Source organism: Ammodytes marinus (assembly GCF_949987685.1).
Source record: "Ammodytes marinus genome assembly, chromosome: 10".
Lineage (NCBI taxonomy): Eukaryota > Metazoa > Chordata > Actinopteri > Uranoscopiformes > Ammodytidae > Ammodytes > Ammodytes marinus.
The window spans coordinates 12,784,531-12,807,849 of NC_137214.1; the positions used below are offsets into that span (position 1 = coordinate 12,784,531).

The 23,319-nt window shown below is 40.6% G+C and overlaps 1 protein-coding gene across 2 annotated transcripts in view; it reads right to left on the bottom strand.

Annotated features, from left to right (window-relative positions):
• Nucleotides 1–229: 229 nt before the first annotated feature.
• Nucleotides 230–23,319, bottom strand: part of pcdh11 (protocadherin 11) — a gene marked incomplete at both ends in the record, with an annotated part of 125,745 nt that continues 102,655 nt past the window's right edge. For both annotated transcript variants that reach the window (XM_080035984.1, XM_080035983.1), the window contains one exon: nucleotides 230–699. In XM_080035984.1, the coding sequence (XP_079892110.1) occupies nucleotides 230–699 (470 nt within the window). The remainder of the gene's footprint in view (nucleotides 700–23,319) is intronic.

The window sequence follows — 23,319 nt, forward strand, 5'->3', positions numbered from 1 at the left end:
TGATCCCACATATGATTTTTTTTTCTGAAATACATCACCATGATCAAATCCATTCTCAGATGTCTTCATTAGTCAAATTGTGCTGGAGCTGGCCAAAGTCATTCCAGTTAAGCATACTGTACATACACATACGTACGCATTCTGTACATACCGATCATAAAGTCACTGACAAAAAGCCTATGGATTGAGTCACATTAGCAATTAAGATCTTAAGTCTTTTTTTTTTACTTTACAACTGGTGCTCATGTAAGAAAGAGCCACTGCCCCCCATGCCAGTTGGCGTGAGCTGCCCAGGGGACGTGAAGCTGGCCAGGGGGATGACCTTCATGGGGTCCTCCTTCTTGCTACCGCAGTGTCTATCCAGGGTGTTGTAGAACTGCGGCCGGTTGATCCCTTTGTCCATATCCTCTTTTTTGGGCACGGAGCGGCCCAGAGTATGGCGCCCATCCATGACCCCCAGGCTGCCCATGTTAGCTTTGGCTGCCCGGGCAAAGCTTTGCTGGAAGCCAAAGGAGGCCATTGTAGCGGTGATGGCGGCGGCGGTGGCAGGGGTGGAGGTGGGGCTAGTGCCACCAGGACCCTGGAACTGGGCCAAGGCTGGGGGCATCCAGCAGCTGTCGGAGTGGCCCAGTATGAGACACTCCTGGGTGCAGGTCTCAGAGGCCTCGGCCAAGGCTTTCTGGAGGTTCACCTCGATGGCTGTAAAGGAAGAAAGAAAGTAGAAAAACAACATTGTTAATCCAACGGGTCAGAACATACAAGAAAGTGCAGCTGGATTTGCGATGATTTTGTTTGCGGGCGTGCTGTAAAAGTGCTTTGAAAAAAACCTCATCATGCAAATAGAAGAAAAGTTGTCGCCTTATCAGTGGTTGACCCACAAAAATGTCTGCCTTTTAGCGAAAAGTCAGTGATAAATGTTTCACTTCATCTCTTGTAATGAGAAAAACACCGGCAGAGCATTTAATTTCCATTGGTATTCCCACGACTCGATGTCTGTTTACCTACAATATGCGAGGAATTCCCCGTAGCTTAATTAGAGATGTAAAAAAAAAAAGTCTTGCTGTTTGCGTCTCGCGTCGGTTTTGCTATATTAAATATTTAATGAACATCTTGACAAAGCATTGTTTGTTCTAATCGCTGTCAATGTGGCACACCTTAAACCCCTTTTGATCTTTCAGAATCCAAAATAAATCTGGTCAAATAAGAAACTCAAATAGTGAGCTGGAGGAAAAATAAATCCCGTTATCCCGGGATCCTGTAAGCATATTAAGTTTATTCAGGAACAACTAATAATATGGCTAATTGTGGCAGCATATACGCTTTGCATGCATGGAAGGGAAGGGAAGAGAAGAAAAAATAAAACTGAATGAGGAGGCGACTGGGCAATGCTAAGCACTCAAACTATCTTATCTCATTATCTTGGTACTGACATCACATGTGGAATGAGTCTGCGATGAGGCATCAGCATTGAGCCTCAGCAATAAAGGCTGTCAAGCCAGATAATTAGAATGTAAAACAGCGTGCACCAAGGCAACCAGGAGCCTGCAGTGTTATGTTTCCTAGGCCATGCAAAAGGAAAGAGAGAGGTCCTCATTCAAACATCACACCGCTCCTCGAGGCTTCAGCTTCTGCTTCAAGCTGTCATGTAGAAATTATTTAGTATATTTGCATAAGTAAGAATGCTATAAATCATTAAGCGGCCTTAGACCCGTTGCACACAGGAATTACTATCTCCTTCACGCACACATGTTGTGCATGCTTTGTGTAATTCCATTCTACAGGAATCAACAAATCCTTTTGCCGCCTTGTTTATTGTTTTCACGTCAGTCGACACAATGAAAATGAATATCCTGATTTGTCTACCTTATTGATATTAGTCTGGGCTCCCGAAACTATTTAGATTGTCTTCAATGGCCCGATGCACTCACTTTTGTTTTGTGTTTCTTTTACGGCCACCGATTGAATAGCTCAGCGTCAACTTTAATTATGAAAGCAGTGTCTGAAAATGAATTGCCTGGTATAAATTGTGAGGATATATTTGAAGTGCCCACGTGGAGTCAAATCTGTCCTCTCCATATTGAACTGGAGCCTTGGAGCGGGAGTGTATAAATCCCCTGGGCGGTAAATGTGTCACCTTTCAGAGGGTCACTAACTTCATTAAGACAAAAATGGATGCTGCCTTCTCATTCTCTGAGCTAGCACAATAGGGCTGAGCCAAGTCTCGGCCATGCCCTGACTCAATTTCTCTCAGAGGCGTTTTCTGCTGTTGGTAATGCCTTTTTTGTCCTCAGCTTTTAAAACGGTGCAAACAAAGGTAAAGATGTCTTTATGTAGTAATACTTTGCAAATTAATAGGTTGTTTCTGGCTCAGTTAATTCCCCACACATGGAACTCTCAGCAGTTTTGTGTCACAACAGCCTTCAGCACCTCCAAAAATTCTGTATGCAATATTACACATCCACACTTTTTTTCTCTCCAAAAGATAGGGGCCTGCACTATTTTTCTATTCCAGTGGGATGCTTTTGGATAGGCGGTGGTGAGGGTTTGGAAGGGGTGGGAACAGGACGTGAGTGATGTCGCTGACAGCTCTGGCTTGCTTTCGTCAGCTAGAGGTATGCCGCAGCTCTGTGATGCCGCTGTCTTTTGTATTCAGGGGAAACAACTGTACCCCGCAGAGCTTTCTGGGGGAGGAATCACACATCACTGAAGCCACGGATCCCCTGATGGCGAGAACTATTCTTTTCTACTTTCATTCAAGGAAATTTGAATGGCAGACAAGTGGGGATAATGGCAAACAATTGGGTTTGATAAAACAACACGACTGGGACCAGACCTACTGTTCCCATTTCAGATAATTCATCTTTCACAGAGCAGTGGTTATGAAACAAAACTGCGATACCTGTTAAGTTACTCCTCGTACAAGTTCACCTGCCGTCAACCCCAGGATAAAACTGACAACAGTTACTGCCTCCAAAAAAAATAAAAAGTGGTATTCAGTTCATGTTCCAGTTTCAAAACAGCATACGGGCTAATTTGACTGTACTGTCATGAGGTAATCTATTATCCTTGGTCTTGTTGTGTATTTTGATATTGACATCCCGCAGTGCCGCGGTTTCGAGGTTTTTCTAGTTGATCTTATAGTCATACGCAAGGTCAATGCCAGTGGTAGCCTACAGCAATCTTGTTCTGCAACATCAACACATCCTTTGGCCAGCCACAGATCGAACACTGCTGCATCCACCTTCAGCTGACCTTCGCCATTCGTGCGGTCAAACATTACAGCTTGTGTATACATTGGACATGTGTCAGAGAGAGAGGTCTGCTGCAAATGCTGTTTGGCATGCAAAGGATTACTAAAAACGAAAAAAAAATATTTAGAGCTAAATGAAAAGACTGGGCTAATCACAGCTTGCAGTTTGACTAAACGCAGGCTGTGATTAATGTCGTGCAAATGCTTCTCTATAATGTGAGTACTTGAAATCTATCAATTAAGCAATAGTATAGGGGGTTGGACACGATCATTGCAATGTACACATTCAAACAATATTTGAATCTAATGCAGTCCAGTGCACCTCCAAAGCTGAGTAAAAACCTTTATAAGCAGGTATACATAAAACCTCTTTCTAGAGCTGCAACGATTAATCGATGAATCAATTATTAATCGATTATTAAAATAATCGCCAACTATTTTGATAATCGATTAATCGTTTTGAGTAAGTTTTTGATAAAAAAATTCCAAATTCTCTGATTTCAGCTTCTCAAGTATATTTTCTGGTTTCTTTAATCCTATTATGACAGTAAACTGAAATATCTGTGTGTTTTGGACATAACAATACATTTGAGGACGTCAACATGGGCTTTGGAAAATGTATCAACATTTTTCACCATTTTCTGACATTTTACGGACCAAAACACTAATCGATTAATAATCGATTAATCGAGAAAATAATCGACAGATTAATCGATTATCAAAATAATCGTTAGTTGCAGCCCTACCTCTTTCCAAAAAGCTACTCTTTTGTATTAGATTTTTTACAATGCATATGTTACACCACCATTTTGTAATATTCAAATCAGCTGGTATTCAGGCGATTCGGGGATAATAATGTGAAATCTTAGCATCTTAATCTGTGTTAGTGAACCATCCCAGAAAGCAAGTTCCATAAATTAACTTTAACAAAAAAAACTACCTTGTATAGATAAGATTTTTAAAAATTCTTTATTTGTCATTGCATGTTATACAACAACACCTTGTTACATGGCACACCAGTGTCTCCATCGTAATTTTTCATAAATGTAGAAAATATAGATGCTAGGAAATAATGCCATTACATTTCTTATGTGTCTTGTTTTGCTTATTTACGTGTTGTAATGCTACAACATAATCAGCAATTCACATTTCCAGGCTCATGCTGCTGCATAGTAATGGCGTGGTTATCGTACACAGTAATATAAAGATAATTGGTCACATTTTGTCACCAACCTAATGTCGTAATGATTTGATTTGACCATGATAAGCAATGCAAGGCTCAGTCCAATGAAGTTGTCTTTGTTATATATAATGTGGCCCCACTAGTGGCCTTAAAATCCACTAATTCAAATACATGTTCTCACAGACAGAAACACGCAGACACAGCTAGGGTGCATGATAGCCGGCTGATGGGGGGCTTTTCAGTACAATAGCATGATGAATGTAACATGACAGTTGGTGATATTTACTGACAGAGCTTGTTAAATCTTGATGAGCTCCACATTAAGGTCTGCACACATATCACGATTCAACTTATTATTTCAGCGTGCGCAAACTCATTATTGCTAATTAAAAGGATAATTGCATGCATCTAGGACATTAAATTCTTCAAACAGTCATCAGGAAGGTAGACTGGGCCCCTGACTCATCCTACTGCGCTAATTGGTTCAGTCTTTTCAATTGTTTAGCCTGGAAATGGTATGCCTCAAACTCATGCATTGTCAAATGAAAGCTTTATCGACTTGAGCAGACTGTCTCCATGTAAGCATGTATGGTCATGGCCATATTTAACGTACTGTATGTGTGTTTGGTGTGTCACATATAAGCTCTGCAATGGCTTGTACAAGGTCCACCTACAAACCTTCTGTATGGCACCCACTGTTCGAAATCTGGTACATCTATACATTTTCTTTCATCAACTAACGTGAAGGTTTTTCCATCTTTTTCTTTTCATTGTCCAAGGTGTTGATGCATTGACTGCCATCACTATGCAGCATAGCTGTTTTCAGCTAACATTCATTGCAAAGTCTCAAACTTTTTTTTTTCTAGTTTCACAACATTCACAAAAGTGCAATAGTTCACACATATTCTAGCGCAAAACTATGCAAAGAAAAGACAACTTTCAGCTCCCAATACAGTTTTTGGTATCCATTGATTTGAACTAAGCCTGTTAAATGGGGCCAGAAAATAAAATACATTTGAATGTGTGAGGTGTTTAAAAGGGATAACTCATCTGTTATCAAGCTGCAGTGATACAAGTACTTCAGTTATCACAAGTGCAAAAATATTATCACTATCATATTACGTGTTCTCTGTGAATAGGGGATGAGATGACAGCACGAGTGAGAGATAGAGAAACACAGAGGGTGCATGTGCACGTGCCTGAAAGTGAGACCAAAAGTCTGAAACACAAGTATGGGAGAGTCTTTCAAACAAATAGAATCTCGGTAGAAATAATTGGGTTTGTAATTACCAAGACTTTATCACTTCACTCAGCCTTATAATCACTCCAAACGTACAATCTGGATAAGCAAATGAGCGGCCATTAATAATAATAGCGCCATTAAAATCCATTGGTGTTGCACAGAAAAGAGAGATGCTATTACTTTCATCATAGCTCTAGCAATCATCATTTGAGGGATAGACACATTTCTCACTTTCACAGATTTACAACCATAAGACAGCACACTTAGATGCTTGATGCATTTTTGCGATCCTTCTTGCTTTCCTGGGGCGCATATTTAGGATGCCCAGTTATGGCTGATTGATAGCTTTGATGATGTGTACTCACATATGAATTCATATTCTATTCAAGATATATAAAAAAAAGTATATATGGCATATCTACAAACCATAAATACATTACTTTAAACAATGCAATAGGAATATGTAGGCTCGGAGACAAGCGGCGCTGTGACTTCTTCAGGAAAAAAAGCCTGTCTCTATGGCAGCGGGTCTGAAAATTAACTTTTCTCTGCACGTCAGACTCCAATGCTATTTGGTTTTCTTTACTTTTATCTGGAGGAGATACAGTATAATCCCTGGCAAAGGCAATAAGAGCTGTCATTGTCACCGCTGACAAGGGCACGCAGGAGGAAGTAAATATTCCATTGTAGCAATAAAACCTTGGCGTGCTCTTTGGAAGGCAGAGCAGGGATCAAGTGTGCCGCAGAGGTCAGCGGTGCCATGTAGGAGGCTGACATGTATTAAGATCTGAAAGGAGATGTGCCGGGGTAGACAGCTACTGTAGTTTTTTTTTCATTATTTTTTCTCCTTTTTTAACGGAATGTGGAATGAGACAATAGAAATATCTCTGTACAGCTCTGTACTCATCAGTGGTTCCACGGTTTAAAAACTGCATGTCAGTGAATGGTAACACATTATACCATCGACAATGGCCCAGTGGATTTTTTCCATTGAAACACACATTTCAGAACAATTCCGTTTCAGCGGCGATACAAAGAGATATAAGAAACGGCAAGGCCATTGCTCCTGCTTTCAAACTCTAAAACAAATAGCTTCAGATGTAATACATTTCCCTTTCTTTTAAAGGCAACAATGTGACTGCAGATAAGAGCGAAGGGAGGTTATCCATATATACTCTAGACTAATTACTTTTGATGCATTTACAGAGACACCGCTGAACACGGTGGGCCTCTGAGCCACATACGTATTTATCAGCACTGGTGGGACCTATACAGTGCCTCGTCTGTAATCCATCTAGCCTTTGCAACTGTCGACCCCTTTTGCTTTTCCTACTGTTTGACCCATTGTAACTGAAAGTAATTGCACGCAGAAAACAACATCTAATGATTACTTTATCTGGGAGTCTGATGGAGAGTGAAAAGTCACAGACAGGTACTTTCAACAAAAGGAGGAGGCCCTTTTTGTTCCCGACACACAATTTCAGACAACAAAGAATATTATTGACTCGGCTGAGATTAGAACACCAAAACAAATGACAAAGCACAGGGAGAGGACAAAGTGCACAAAGAGAGAAGGAATCTCTTGAACAAGCCAGTTCCAAGCAGTCGCTTCTCGCTTTTTTTGTTACCCTTGATTAAAAGTATGTTGTAGAATGAAACACCCATTTCTCCATTGAGCATATACAACACCAACACACAGTATATTATACTTAATATATTGTATATTCCTTTATCTCCCAGTCAACTTTTGTTGTCGAAGAGAAGAAAAAAAAACATCTACGATTTTCATATCGCCTTGACATAAAAAAGAATCCCTCACATCAACAAGACCCAATTTTTGGTGATTTCCATCAACACAAAGCACAGTTGGGAAGGTAGAACAGTGCACACAGAAAAGTGCTCTGAAAAAAGCTATGTTCTTTGACACTTGACTTTTTTGTGTGTGCCATTGCTTGATTACATCTGCTTCATTATGTCTGGACTACTATTGGGCGTTCCCTCCTGAGGACAAGATGCTGGTGTTACCATCAACACAATCAGGCCTGGCCAAATACCCAGCATGGGCCATAGAGATGAGGGGCGCAAACACCATAACAATCTGCAATCAGTGCTCATCACCACAGTAACACAGAGGAGGAGGCGCCGTGTTTCTATGGGGGGTAGAAACACGAGACACCTCATGTAGACACACACACACGCGCATACACGCACACACACACACACACACACCAGGGCACTCAGTTTAAAATCCCACACAAGGGCAGCCATTAATTCTCTTCTATATGAGCCTATGTACAATTGTTGGAACGATACTGTGGATATACAGTAAGTGCACTGTCACCGAGAAGGAAGCAATACATGAATGCATATTTATAAGATAGGGGAAACAGAAATGTGAATCCACCTTAAAATTCATTGCCCAGGGATGAATGTCTGAAAATTTCCATATTGTGTAGAGATAATACCAGGTCTAGGGGAATGGAAATATAGATCGGGAATGAAAAAAAAAGTATATAAAAAAATATTTTAGAAGGATTAAGAAAGAAAGGAAAGAAGACTGATTAAGTGGGACCTGACAAAGCTGTCTGATATTTGCAAGAATATTGGATTGTTCCTTCAGGAATAATATCCAAACAGCCAAGATTGTTAGGAAATGACTTTGATCTAAAAATGTAAATGTCACTTTTAACACTCTGAGCTTTCCCTTTTTAAAATCAAATTAGAGGCACATTCAAAGCATAAGTAGGCCCTTGAAGAATTTAACCTGTTGCATTAGGACAAACTGGATGTTTTCAGAGAATAGATAATAAAAATGAAAATGAGTCCTCTGCTTGACTTGATGGAGGAGAGACCATAGAGAGACGTAACCGTTGGGCAGCCACCACTGTGCTGCATCCTGTCATGTAACAAGCAAATTCATCACAGTGACCCATTGCCCCCAATTATTATGGAAAACAAGAATGAATCAAATTAACATTGAAGAAGCTCTCGGACCTGGCAGCCCTGTCTGTATTGCCGATGGATACAGCGGGAGGAGAAGAGAGGGTAATAAACAAGGTGCCTCCGCATATGCTATATATCTTGCAGTCATTGATGATTAGCTCTGTTTTCCCTTAGCCATACATTACTGTTATTGCCTCCATGGAAAGGCAGATAGGAAGTGGATACAAAGGCATCGCAAAGCCCATCTTTCAACGGGATAACTGGCAGGCTGAAGGACCACTCAGCACCAGCCGCCGCGGCACCGTTTCAGTGCATGAGTGATCTGGGCATGCCAAAAAAAATTGTGATATTTTATACGACAGAGCTGAGAAGGGAGGGCCTGCCGTGAAAGTTTTTTTGTTGTGTTTTTCTTCTAGGGCCGTATGTTTACTGCACGGCGAGGTCTCTCTAAATGAAATCACTCAGGGGAGTCACCAAAAAAGGATTCTCTTCTTCGGATGTCAACAGCTCAAGTCCTGCTGCTTTGTCCTCCACTAGGGCAATTCTGAAAAATGTGTAATCTATATGAGGAGTCAATGTCAGGAGGCAGACACTCATGCTACCCCCTCTCTCTCTCTCTCTCTCTCTCTCTCTCTCTCTCTCTTTCTGTTCCCTTTTCTCTCCTCCATTTTCTAAATATTTTGAGCACAGCTTAGGCAATGAATGCAGACTGTGCCACGGTATTTAGTCACCGTCATTAGCGCTAAGCAAACTTATTTTTGCAATATCAGTGTGTGGTGCATGCATTGGTAAAGGTTTTAATATGAGGGGCAGACACTCGCCCAGATCCCCCTAGTGTATATGCACTTTAAAGGTTTTCCTTTTCCGGAGCGCCACATACCCTCCTCCGGGGACAACTATTAATTTTTCACTGAAACCTCCCCTGAATAATGAATTCTGTCCTATTTATATGATGTGATAAGTCCACTGAATGCCTAAAAAGGGGTTATCATGAAAAGGGTAAGGCTTTCAGAGAAAAGACCTGTTCCTGCTTAACATGTTTAATTCATCCGCAGCGCCACGCTCTGGGAAGCAGAAAAGAAAGTCACATAATGTATCAGTGACAAACATGAAAGCAGACACAAGCGGCACATTCAATAAATCACAGGCTTTTCTTGTACAGTTTTGATGTTGACTGTCACAACCCTCCACCCCAAACACCATGCCTGTGGAAAGTTCAGATATATGCCTTTTTACTCCTGCCACCACGTGCCGTGCATGCTGACAGATATGCTCTCACTTGAATCACAGTGGCACTCACCAGCTTGTGATAATGTTTCTGTCACTGCACTCTTTATTTCGGGGGTGTGCTAGGTGTAGGCATTGTCAACTAATACTCACATTGCAGCAAGAGCGACAGATACAGGCAGACGCAATGTGTAAGCTCACAGCTGATCGGAAGAACATAGACGAATAGTGGGCATACAGTTTACTCCTTAAATAATGCACTGAAACAGTAACCCCCTTTCAGTAGGGTTTCAGTATGTATAGATACTTCAAATACTTTAATAATAAAAAAAAACACTTTAATCAAACAACCATTAGGCTGCCTCAATCTAAAAATAACTATTACCCTTACACAAATACAATTTTAACTGAAGCACATATAACAGATGCATGATATTATTGAACACTGTAACTCAAACTATTTTAAATGACCAACATGTAGATGTACATATTTGATGCTAAGTAAATTATTAGATTAACGTATTTTGGGCCTACCCAGTTCCCCCCAAGAATTAAATATTCAATTGCTGATAGACGGTATGGTGGTAGTACTGTAATCAAACCAATTACAAGAACAAATAATCTGTTACAGCTCAATAAGTCGCAAATATGCTCATACTATGTGAGAAATTTGGCCAAAACTGCTAAACTGTGTTAAAAATATATAGATATAGGGGGCGCCCTTAGCTCGGTTGGTAGCCCCCCCCCCCCTTGGGCCTCAGCCAGCAGCGGACCCGGGTTCGATGATTCCTGCCCCATTTCAACTCTATCTCTACACTATCAATAAAGCATAAAAATGCCAAAAAAATATCTTAAAAAAAATATATATATATATAAAGATTTGTCTTACTTCACTTTCATTATTTGAGAGTTGATATGAAACTATTGTCCAACAGAGCTCTATATTAGATTTTAAAAGGTCTCAATGAAAAAAAAAAAGATAATGAAATAAAAGGGCAAAAACAGAAAGTGGGTTCGCTGATTGTGTTCTGTCTGTGATGATGAAGAGAAAGCTCCAGTGGCTACAACAGACCAGGGAGGAAGACATGGTTAAAATAGCCACGCAGCTACTTTGCTCCAGAGACTGCCGGCAACCCATTGACCTCCTTGTCTCTTATGCTGTATTAGCCTTGAGCGCTAACTATCAGATATTAACACCCTTGCGTCTTTGATTTTGTGTGCGTGTCAGGCCCTGAGGAGGACCCTTGTATACACTGTTTGTCTCATGGTGCCAACCTCTATGTGTCAGTTGTTACGTCAACCATCCTCCAACATGGCTAACACCCCGAAAGAGGCAAGGGTATGTCACATTGCTTCTGCCAGGCATCTAGTATAGACGCTAATGTTGACATGTTTTAGCAGAGCCTGGGGATGGCATTTATAGAAAAGAAATGTGCAAAGAAAAAGAAAACTAACTTGTCTGGGTGTTTGGGAAAAAATTCCCAGGGCGTCCTGGCTCATCACCACAGACACCAAACAGTGGCATCAGTAGAGGAACATTTTACCAGCAGTTTATTTCAAGCTATTTGTGTGTGTGTGTGTGTGTGTGTGTGTGTGTGTGTGTGTGTGTGTGTGTGTGTGTGTGTGTGTGTGTGTGTGTGTGTGTGTGTGTGTGTGTGTGTGTGTGTGTGTGTGTGTGTGTGTGTGTGTGTGTGTGTGTGTGTGTGTGTGTGTGTGTGTGTGTGTGTGTGTGTGTGTGTGTGTGTGTGTGTGTGTGTGTGTGTGTGTGTGTGTGTGTGAATATGTGACAGAGGGAGAAACTGGCTTGCTCTCTATGTAATTCAGTGTGTGAAGGCAACAATACCTATCTCTATGATAATTTCGTATCCACTATGAGCAAAGACGGCAACATTCATACAATTCAATTCCTTTTTATTAACTGGTGTGGAAATGTTGGGCCCGGCAGAAGTGACTTCTGAAGTCTTTCGGGGCTGATGGGGGGCAGAGCTTGTTTTTACGGGTGGGAGGAAAAAAACGCTAGGAGTACGGGGTAGATGATTTTGGGAGCCATGCATGCATACATCCTTGATAGTTTATTTGCCAGAGACAGAAGGCTTGGTTTTCCCATGAACATTTAGAAGCCGTTGGGTCGAAATCTTAGTTCCAACAAAATACTTGCCTAATCTAAGAAAGAAAAAGGGAAAAAAATTGCTCCCGTATCTGAGCCTCTGGCAAAGTTTCAGTAGAGTAGGTCTTGTTTGCATTACTTGTTTGAGTTCCGTGTGTGACATCCAGAGTCAGGTCCAGTCAATCACGGTGACATTCAATTCGCTGGAATTGATGACTTGCCGCCACTCTGCCATTTTTTATCTGGGGCTGATGTCCTCTTTATTTTCCATCATCCCAGACTCTTCCTCTCCTCTCTGTGATATTGCTAATTATTTCAAACTATCAGGTAGACAGCTTCCATTTCAATTAAACTGTGTCTTCTCCAACGACCTTGGGGCTGGAGAGCACGGTTGCACTCTCAGCCCCTAACAGTTCCTCTGGCAGTTCTGGTTGCCATTTAAGAAGACATTTAAACTTGTTTTTTCGGGCCTGACTTCAGAGAACACACGCTGAGTTCACCCTTGTCAAGACAGAAGGGTTCTCAGAATATGAATTCCAGTAACACATTCAATGTGATAATTGAAAGGGGCCCAATTAAAGCTTGAAGGCATAACTGGGTACTCCAACACACCCTAGGGTAGCTGCGAAGGACATATTTACAGCCATATGCAGCTTATCTAGCTGTCTTGTATGGGTTATGAATCTTAAAGCACTGATGTTATATTGGGTGATGCTTGTTTACAAACGCTATTAATGCAAACAGCATCAACAGGAGGGCCGTAGTAGCCTTCAAATTGTCACTAGGTGCCACAAATGTCTCTACTAAATATCTACTCTACTAATAATGGATCAAACTGAAGTTTTGCAAAAAACAAAAAATACAAATAAGAGAAAATCCACAAAGAAGCTGCACAATGCCACCCAGACAAATGGAATAGTATACCCTTCTGCAAAAATACAGAGGGCACTATGTATCTAAGAAAAACAATTACATGATATTGACAGCGAGTGCAATCAAAGGCTCCCCCGCCAGACTCAATGAGGTGCCAATCAACTCAGTGTCTATGCCTCTCCTTGCAGCCGCTGCATTTCATTTTAGAGTCAGAGGAGATTCTGCCGTGGTGAATCATCAGTCAATAGCTCAGAGCTGATGGTTAATGCTGATTGATGACTTTCACATACACACACACAAACGCACACACAAACGCACGAGCACACACCACCAACTGACACTATCTGCAATAAACAGCCAGGGTCCAAGATAAAATCAGGAGGGGAAATCGAGGGGAAATAAGGGAGGCTAAGCAAATAATAATTATTGTTAGCAGTAGAAGTGGTAGCATTAGTATGGCAACAGAAGTAGTAGTAAAATTCTTGTTTTGATTAACCATTGTTCCAGCGTAAAAAAAACCTATAAACCCAATTACACACAATCCTTCTAACTATGTCATTTGGGGAGTACGTTGTATGATATTAATCATCTGAAAAAGTTAGGCATATACTGTATATCAATACATATGAAAAATATTGTCATTTAAGTTTGAACAACTTTACAGAAATCTGGGTTAGATCAGAAGGGCTATGCTCTGCATCTTATTGCACAATAATTATTTGGAATTAATCAATGCAGTTATCTGCCAGAACATTCTTTGAAGGCAATGACTGTGTTGGGGACTATTTGATACGTCCATGCCCACACAGTTTTAGACAGTGTCTTATTATATTTATGAATATTTATTTGCAATCACATTTTTGTAAAAGCTCATTGAGACACCAAACGTTGATATCATGTATAGAATTTTTTATAGTTTAAACCAGCTTTCCGGAGGCTTTAAACCTTATGTCAACATGATTTGATGGCTTTATTGCTTCTTATTGCAAGAAACTGCTTCATCATCATCCGCTACCAAAGGCTGTCCATGATTGACTCAAGCCATAAAAAAATAATTATTAGAATAAATGATAAATATCCAGATGCTTCCATTTAGTTGTCCTGTCCTCGAAAAGATAGCATTAGCCAACAAAAGCGCCACAGCCACTGACTGAAGTATAATTTAGTGCATCCGTGTTATTAAAAGTGATTCTGAAAAGTGACAGCTCTAAAACCACAATACACTAGCCTTGCTCTTCCATCCTTTTCCCTCACCTTTGCTCAGGACAAGAATAATGGAACAAGATCTCTTGAATATAATAATTTTGTGGAAATAACTTAATGTCTGAATGTATGTAAGACATGACCATGGTGAGCTGTAATTGGCACGTTCCAACCCAGAAATGTCGAGCAGGAGGTGAAGGAGCACCGTAACAAAATATTGGTATGATATTGAATTGGCTAGAAGTGTCACCCCTAGACAGACAATAAAATTATTTTCTTCCCCCCCTCCTCTTCCAGTCTTTGCCTCCAGTCTATCTGCCTGTCTCTACCTCTTGTTACTCACTCCCTTATACACTTTCTTCCCGCTTTTTATTTTTTACAGTCTCTTATCTCGAGAGGACTGTTTCAGGTATTCTCCTTTTATTATTACTGCAGGCTTTTGATCCGGCAACTTCCTCTGCAAGTTGTCCGTGCAGCTTTCCATACAATGAGGCATTAGGGAAAGAGATATTTTCTGTTGGACGTCTGCTGATGGTTTCCTACAGCGGTTTGTACTGTAGCAATTCTTTCATCGTATTTTCTTCCACTCCTCACCCACACATCTATTTACAGTGGCTCTCTCGGTGGAGTCAACGTATTAAAGTCAGAGTTAAGGAAGGCTGGGTGTTAACTATCCATCTCTTTGACAAGGAGCATAAACTAATTTTCTAATCTGCCAGCATGTGACCCCAGTAATTTCTATTCATAATTCATAATGGAAATATAATCAGACATCATACCTCACCTACGACAACAGATGTTGAATGATGTTGAAAAAAAAGAACACTATGTGTGCTACACCATAGAGACCTCGAGACAAAATATCTGCACTGCTAAAAAATAAATCTCAACAATGTGTTTCTGTGCTCAGAGACTGCGGGAATGCGACTGGTTCCCCTTCCTCTTCACTTAATTTCCTCTTTGATTCATATAGGTCTTTAAAGAGCAAGGTGGGACCATTACCATGTTAAGTGGTTAACATGCCCCAGCTGGTGCTTCTTTCCATTTGCATCGGAAATATTATTAATTTTCACTATTAAAACGCGCTGAGAGCACTTCTTCGGATTTTGCCGGGGCTATATTCTCCATTTTAGCCTCTCCAAGTAGTGACAAAACAGACTGAAAGCTCCCAAACCCAAGTGGCAAGAGGGGAATAATCATTAAGAAACAGCCGTCCTAGAAACACTTTCCCGTCAAAAACAGTTATCAAGAACTGAAATGCCACAAGGAAGAAAATCACAATGATATTCTGTATTCAACACTTAATGCCCGTCTATTCCTCGTTCAGTCGACACTTCACAGAGCCCACAACAAAGAATTGTAAACTCTACTGGCACAAGAAGAAAAGGTATTCATTTTCCAAACCTGGAAACTGTTAACTGAAAAAATACCTGTGAAGTGGATAATTCTGTCTGGGGGAGACATGTATTTTCCCTTTCCTTGTGTCAACAGAACTTCTTTTGAGGTGTGCAGCGACGTCTGTATGGACCTGATAAGTCTCTTTTTCTCAGCAAAGAGTAATTTGCAAAAATGCAAGACGGCTGTACACAGGCTCTCCACATTGTTTAATTAAATCATTCTTCCTTTGATGTTTTCCTCAGGTTTTAATGGGAAAATAACACAATTAAATAGGATGTTGTCTTCCCGCCGTATGAAAGAATGATCCATGGATGCAGCTTCAATTGTTTAGAAGCGGAAATACTGTAAATAAATTAAATTAACCATAAATAAATCTGCATGACTTCCTACTGAAAGCAACATATTGTTTTTCTCCAAAGCTGTCAAGGCACCGGCATGTGTGGAAGCAGGCACATATTATTCACAGTTGTTTGCACCCCATACCTGTTGGGCAAATGAACATTGACCATATGGACTGGCAACAAATCAAATGTGTCCGAAACAAATTAAATGTCTTTCCCTATCACCTTGTGATTCAAAATCTATGCAGGATATTGATCAACAAGGCCTGGAACACTTTTTGAAAGTATTTATATGTAATCCATGTCTTCCCTAAGGCTGTTTGAGTTTCCAATCCAAAACCAAATTCAACATTGACATGTACTCATCCGTGTAAGTCGGACCTATTCGGTAGAGCTTATTCAGAATGTATAAATGTGAAAAAAAAACGAGTTCGCTGAGGTGGAATGGTGGTTTGGGAGCCCGATGATTGTGATTATATCCACAAGAATGCACCTGTCAGCTTTTCTCTCCCCCTTTTTAAAATGATCAATAAAGATTAGTTTTTCTCCATAATGAAATGCACACTTAATCACAAGTTTGTCAATGGCCACCATGAAAGGTCAAGCAATGAAATTATAATTTTTTTGTGAAAAAAGGGACTAACTAAACTATATTTTACTCTACTCGACATGGGTTTCTAAAACACCATTCCTGCTCAAAAGTACTGTTTGACGCCATCCATTCTGTCGAGTCAATAACTTCCAGGTCCATTGTAAAGGCTGGGACTGTAACATGGTGACTTTTGCTCTAATCAATGAACTATCACTTTTTTTCTGAAGAGAAAAGTCTCCAAATCAGGCAGAGAGAGTGTATTTACGAAAGTAGGGTCAAGCTGATAACGAACACAGCCCCTACGCAGTTAATGGCAGGCTGATTATCTGAATGGTTAGTGTTTTTACTCTGACCTCTAATTACTTCCAAGGCCAGTCTTTGAAAAAGCAATTATAAGCCGGGCTCAAACTGTACATCTCACTTTAACGGTGCATTACTTTTATTATGCATTTGTTCTCATTTGCAAAATATCAGCAATAAGCAAATAAATCAAATAATCCTAATAATTCCATGTTCCAATCAAAATCAGAGGTTTACTACAATTCACCTCAACAGCAATTTTAGCTGCTTAACCCATAGCACATTTACACTTGACATCACCCCTGTCAATACAGTTTTAACTTGCAACATGTCAGAAAATTAAGCAAAAGGGGATGGACGCATACACACGAGACGGAATACTTATTTACGTACAGTGGATACCCTTCCATGTAATACTATATGTGTGAGAGATAAATTAGTAAATGAGTAATATTAAACACATTATGTCAAGAAGGCACACAATCTCAATTAAACTGTCTTAACTCTTTGCTTTTAGCCGCCAGTAGAGGGCATATAGTCTCCCTCGGTGTCTCTCTCCCTGTCTTTGCTGTATTGAAAAGTTACTTAAGACCTCACTAATGCAGCAGCTTAAGCCCCTTGATGTGCTATTTGGTCTGAGGTACGTCTGTAGCCTCTCTGTTTACAGCACTAGAACCACCCTACACAATATGTAGCATGGTACAATGGGAGCATCAGACATACATAAACCCCACCATCAAGAAATGTGCAACGGCTTACTTTAGTGCTCACTTGTCTGAATGTGGATTTTTTTATTCTTGTAGTCCTCCTTCAACAGCCGAGTACCCACAGCAGGAATCAGATTATGTATTGTGTTTGTGTGTGTTTTTTACACATATGGTAGCACTCACACACACACACACGCACACACAAATATTTTAAATTTAATTTATTTTGACACATTTCACACATGGCTTCATCAGACTCATACAAGGCAAAGACGCCTACGGTCTAAAATAAGAAACCATACTCCAAATATATCTAAATATATAATTCAATTGACTAAACAGTTTGCATAGGAAGAAAATCACTTTTCTACAACCAGACACATTTGATGTTCTCACTAAGGTGGGTATCATGGACCAGGTATTACATGTATCCGCCTCACACTTACAAAGGGGTTCAATGTCATTCAATTATCATTTTTCCCGTGACAAAGTTAGAGCTACTTGTGAGGTCAGATTATTTTGGGCTATTATGGAATATTGAGAAGGTGTTAAAGCCCCTATCTCACTCGGCTGCGACTGTTTGCGACATGTTGGAGACTGCAGTCGCGAGGGAGTCTCTAAACTGTCTCCAAACGTTCGCGGAGGTCTCAATTTCCTCGCATGAGTCGCAGAGCCGCGCAGTCCTGTCGCATGAATTTTGAACATGTTCAAAAAAAGTGTGCGACAAATCTAGTCTCAAAATAGTCTCAGAGTGGTCGCATGTGTCTCAAACGCGTCGCAAACCCTTCTCAATTTAGTCTCCGCGAGTCAGAAAGTGCGAGCAATGTGAGACAACTTTGCGAGGGTTTGGCGATATATGAAACTAAATTGTGACTGATTTGAGACAAAAATGAGACTGACATTCCGTTCGTGCAACACTCGCCAGACGTTCGTGAGACATAAATGCGACCTCCTGGCAAGTGTTGGCCAGGACATTCGCAAACGTGTCGTGAGGAACCAACTCAGTGAGACCGCAAGTGAAAATTGTCGCTAATTCACATATTTTGTCGCAATTTTGTGTCTGCCCCTCATAGAAGCTGCCTTCACATACACTTACCGGCCACTTTATTAGGTACACCTGTTCAATGGCTTATATAAACCAAAAGCTAATCAGCCAATCACATGGCAGAAATGTTATGCATTTAGGCATTTAGACGTGGTCAAGACAATGTGCTGAAGTCAAACCGAGCATCAGAATGGGGAAGAAAGGGGGTTTAGGTGACTTTGAACATTGCATGGTTGATGGTGCACAGCAGGATGATCCATACTTTCATGTTGTTTACGCCAAATTCTGAACCTGCCATCTCAATGCCGCAACTGAAATCCAGACTAATCAGACCAGGCATGCTTTTTCAATCTTCTATTGTCCAATATTGGTGATCCTGTGAGAATTGTCGCCTCATTTTCCTGTTTTTAGCTGACAGGAGTGGCACTCGGTGGGGTCTTCTGTTGCTAGAGCCCATCTGCTTCAAGGTTGGTCGTGTTTTGTGTTCAGAGATGGTATTCTGCATACCCTGGTTGTAACGAGTGGTTATTTGAGTTACTAGAGCCTTTCTATCATCTCAAACCAGTATGCCCATCCTCCACTGACCTCTGACTTCAACAAGGCATTTTACGTCCACACAAATGCCGCTCACTGGATATTTTTTCTTTTTCAGACCATTCTCTGTAAACCCTAGAGATGGTTTAGAGTGAAAATCCCAGTAGATCAGCAGTTTCTGAAATAATCATACCAGCCCTCCTGACACCCTCAACATTTCCATATTCAAAGTCACTTAAAACCCCTTTCTTACCCATTCTGTTGCTCGGTTTCAACCTCAATAAGTTGTCCTGTCCAGGTCTAAATGCCTAAATGCATTGAGTTGCTGACATGTGATTGGCTGATTAGTTATATGTGTTAACAAGAAAATGAACCGCTGTACCTAATAAAGTGGCCGGTGAGTGTATATCTAGGCTGGATATTGTGCAGTCACAAGGTGCTGTAGAGAGCAAGCAGGTTTGGTGTCTGTAGTACTGGTTGCCATTTCAAAAGAGGTGGATAAAGTGAATTTGGAATGTCCACTGTTCCTCATCTCCTTCAATTAATGGGACATCAATGACAACAACTAACTGTATCCATGCAGATGATTCATTCTGATGGCTTTGGAGGCTCCTGCCAATGCCTGTTGTGTAATTATACCAGCTGAAATTATGTTTGGCGGTAATTCTGCAGCACAGACTATGCTGTGATTAGCATTGGCATGAATGGAGCTAGATTAAAACCCAGTCGGAGAATATAGTGAAGGAACCGCAATTAGACGCGACATTATTTATTTTCTATTTGATTCAGAGGAACCTTGCTTTGTTCCGCCACAATAGGATTTAGATTGAAATGAATGAAAGCCTATTTTCAAACCTTGTGAATGTACAGAACATGACAAACCACTTTGTTTCAAGAGGACAAAAGACAGCCTCAACGTGTGTTTTCTAACAATTGCCGCCCGGTTGCTATTTTTTGCTACTTTTCTTTTTAGATCACCCCAAAGAGCCGTACAAAGCTGCTTTGAATAGGTGTCCTGGAAACTGTCAGGAGATTTATTTGTAGTGAAGGTACAAATGCTAGGTTGAATCCTTTTGAATGACCAATTAATTTAGTTTGTTACATAACAATTACGCTTTTATCAAAAGCTTTTAGTCGGTGTCTGTGATGCAGACTGATTATTACTATTCGATACATTTGTTGAGAACATATTTTCTTTGTTGCATAACAATTATTAAACTAAAAGCATATCACACAATTTCAACCAAAGGATGACTGATCTAGTTCTACCTAATTTGAACTGGTATTTGGATTATGGAGTACTACACTACCAAACAAAATAAAGGAATCTATTATGACATAGCCTGGTTCTACTAGACCATCGTACTTCATTTCATTTGTACAGAAGGTCTGGAACTGCTCAATTGACAAACGTTCACTCACTTGGAGGCGGGTCTCTGTTGAGGTTTAAAATGATTGGATCTGCCCAGTGCCACTCCGGATCTGCCATAACCAATCGCATAGCGTTTGGTCGTGACGTATGTTTTGCGCCCGGACCGCCGGAAACCAACAAAACTCAGCGAAGCTTGTTCTTGCTCCGGCTTTAATTTATCGATATTCGGCAGCGTTGCCACAACAGACTGAACAGCTTCTCTCGTATCCTTATCCATTGTCTTCCTGTGACTACAACTGAAACTGGTGCACAACCTCAACGTCATCGTTCTCAGCCACTTCCTCTGGTCGCTGATTGGACCGTTAAAAATCTGTTCGAGCAGGAACGCATGAATATACCCCAGACCCGGACTGACTACTGAAGGGAAAATTAAATTTGAGCGGAAGTAGGTAGGCAGGCGGAGCCAGGCTAATTATGAAATGCTGAAAACAATGAATAATTCTTCCCCGTTCACCTTTTGTATAATTCTACATCAGGCTTACAAGATGTCAGCGTCTGGGCTTGCATGTCTGCATGCACTGTCCTTGCTTAGGATTCAGCAGATGGAACCATGGGATGGAGGTTATCAGCCATCCCATTCCCCTCTGGACTGTAATTCGTTGTCGACAATGTGCTATGGACCCTAAAGGCCTGCCATCTGCTTACTTTCACTGCTTCCAAAGGTGAGACATTTCAAACCACCACCTGGTTGATGTTTTGGCCATGTGTGCTACCCAGCCACTAGTGCCCATGTACATGTTGTGTAAAAATAGAATGTTTACATGCCATTGAAGCACTCTGAAACACCAATAGCTGAAATTAACAGTAACAAGTCAAATTGTATAATCTTAGTGGTGAAAGGGTTATTCAGATAGTTAGTCTGAATGTAAAAAGACTCATTTGTGGATTAAGAATACACGTTAAGAGAAATTATCTAGAGTTGGCCTCAATAGTAAACTTTTATATAATCAAAGTAAAATAAAGTAAAGTAAAATAACTATTGAGAACAAAGCCTTGTATTGTTTTTTTGCTTCTGATCAGAAATTACTTTGGATGAAAGAGAATTTTTCAAAACGGAGAGATGTTGAGTTACTTTGTTGTTGCATTCATATTTGAAACTGAAGTGCTTGCATGATTTTTATTCCTGTCAGGCTTTACATTTCAACAAGTAAGCATATTTTGAAGTAACTAACATGGTCCATGTCCTTCGGTAATGACACAGGTCTCTTGCGGTTTTGTCATCCCATTTGTAAAACCAGTCACTACATTTTCAGGATCTTGAAACAAGTGACTTGATCTATGTTTGCAAGAACTGAGCAGGATTGAAATATAGCAAGTGCCCTATTAAAACTTCCCCACTCAAACTCATTCAGTAATTCATGTTTTGCTCTTCCACTGACGTGCCAACAGAGGGAAAATCATTTTTAGGCCTGGCATGGAGATTGCATTTTGACAAGCAGGCCATCCTTACGACATGGTAACATCCATTTGCGGGATCAACATTCCTCCTGCATATTTGTAAGCGCATTTGAGGGTGTGCGATGGGGGCTTACGAAGTATAATACTATTACAGTTGTTTATTCAGCTGATGCACTGAATGACCACACACAAACAGAAATGTAATTGTAGCCGCTGATTTGAGCTGCTAATTCTGAATACGACTCATTAAAGGTGCACTATGCAGTTCCCGGGAGGGGGATTTGATAACATTTGCAGAGCCTGCACCATTTTTTCTCTATTTGTTATTCTTAGTAGTAAATAATTATATCATCATACATCAAACCAAATTATTTTGAGGCACCTCAATCCGAATGTAAGACTAGAACTAGAATTGTATTGAAACAGTAACTTTATGGTGGCTTTCAAACTTAAAACAGTGTTCCAGGGATTCAATTTTCCTCTGAGGAAAGTTTTGTTTATTCAGTTATGAGAACATACCTTAGAAAATGCTCACGTCTCTGACACACCCAACGTAACATAGTGCACCTTTAAGCAAACAATATACACTCAACACAAATATAAACGCAACACTTTTGTTTTTGCTCCCATTTTTCATGAGATGGACTTAAAGATCTAAAATTCATTCCAGATACACAATTGTACCATTTCTCTCAAACATTGTTCACAAATCTGTCTAAATGTGTGATAGTGAGCACTTCTGCTTTGCTGAGATAATCCATCCCACCTCACAGGTGTGCCACATCAAGATGCTGATCTGACATCATGATTAGTGCACAGGTGTGCCTTAGACTGTCCACAATAAAAGGCCACTCTGAAATGTGCATTTTTTTGCTTTATTGGGGGTCTGGGGACTCAGAACCAGTCAGTATCTGGTGTGACCACCATTTGCCTCATGCAGTGCAACACATCTTCTTCGCATAGAGTTTATCAGATTGTCAATTGTGGCCTGTGGAATGTTGGTCCACTCCTCTTCAATGGCTGTGCGAAGTTGCTGGAGACGGCTTATGGTGGAGAAATGAACATTCAATGCACGAGCAACAGATCTGGTTGACATTCCTGCTGTCAGCATGCCAATTGCACGCTCCCTCAATGCTTGTGGCATCTGTGGCATTTTGCTGTGAGACAAAACTGCACATTTCAGGGTGGCCTTTTATTGTGGACAGTCTAAGGCACACCTGTGCACTAATCATGATGTCAGATCAGCATCTTGATGTGGCACACCTGTGAGGTGGGATGGATTATCTCAGCAAAGCAGAAGTGCTCACTATCACACATTTAGACATATTTGTGAACAATGTTTGAGAGAAATGGTACAATTGTGTATCTGGAATGAATTTTAGATCTTTAAGTCCATCTCATGAAAAATGGGAGCAAAAACAAAAGTGTTGCGTTTATATTTTTGTTGAGTGTATGAGGGATGTTCTGATCCTGATTACTTTACAAACACCACACACGTTGGGCATTTCCCAGTGCACGGCCATGCCATTTTCCTTTTACGCTG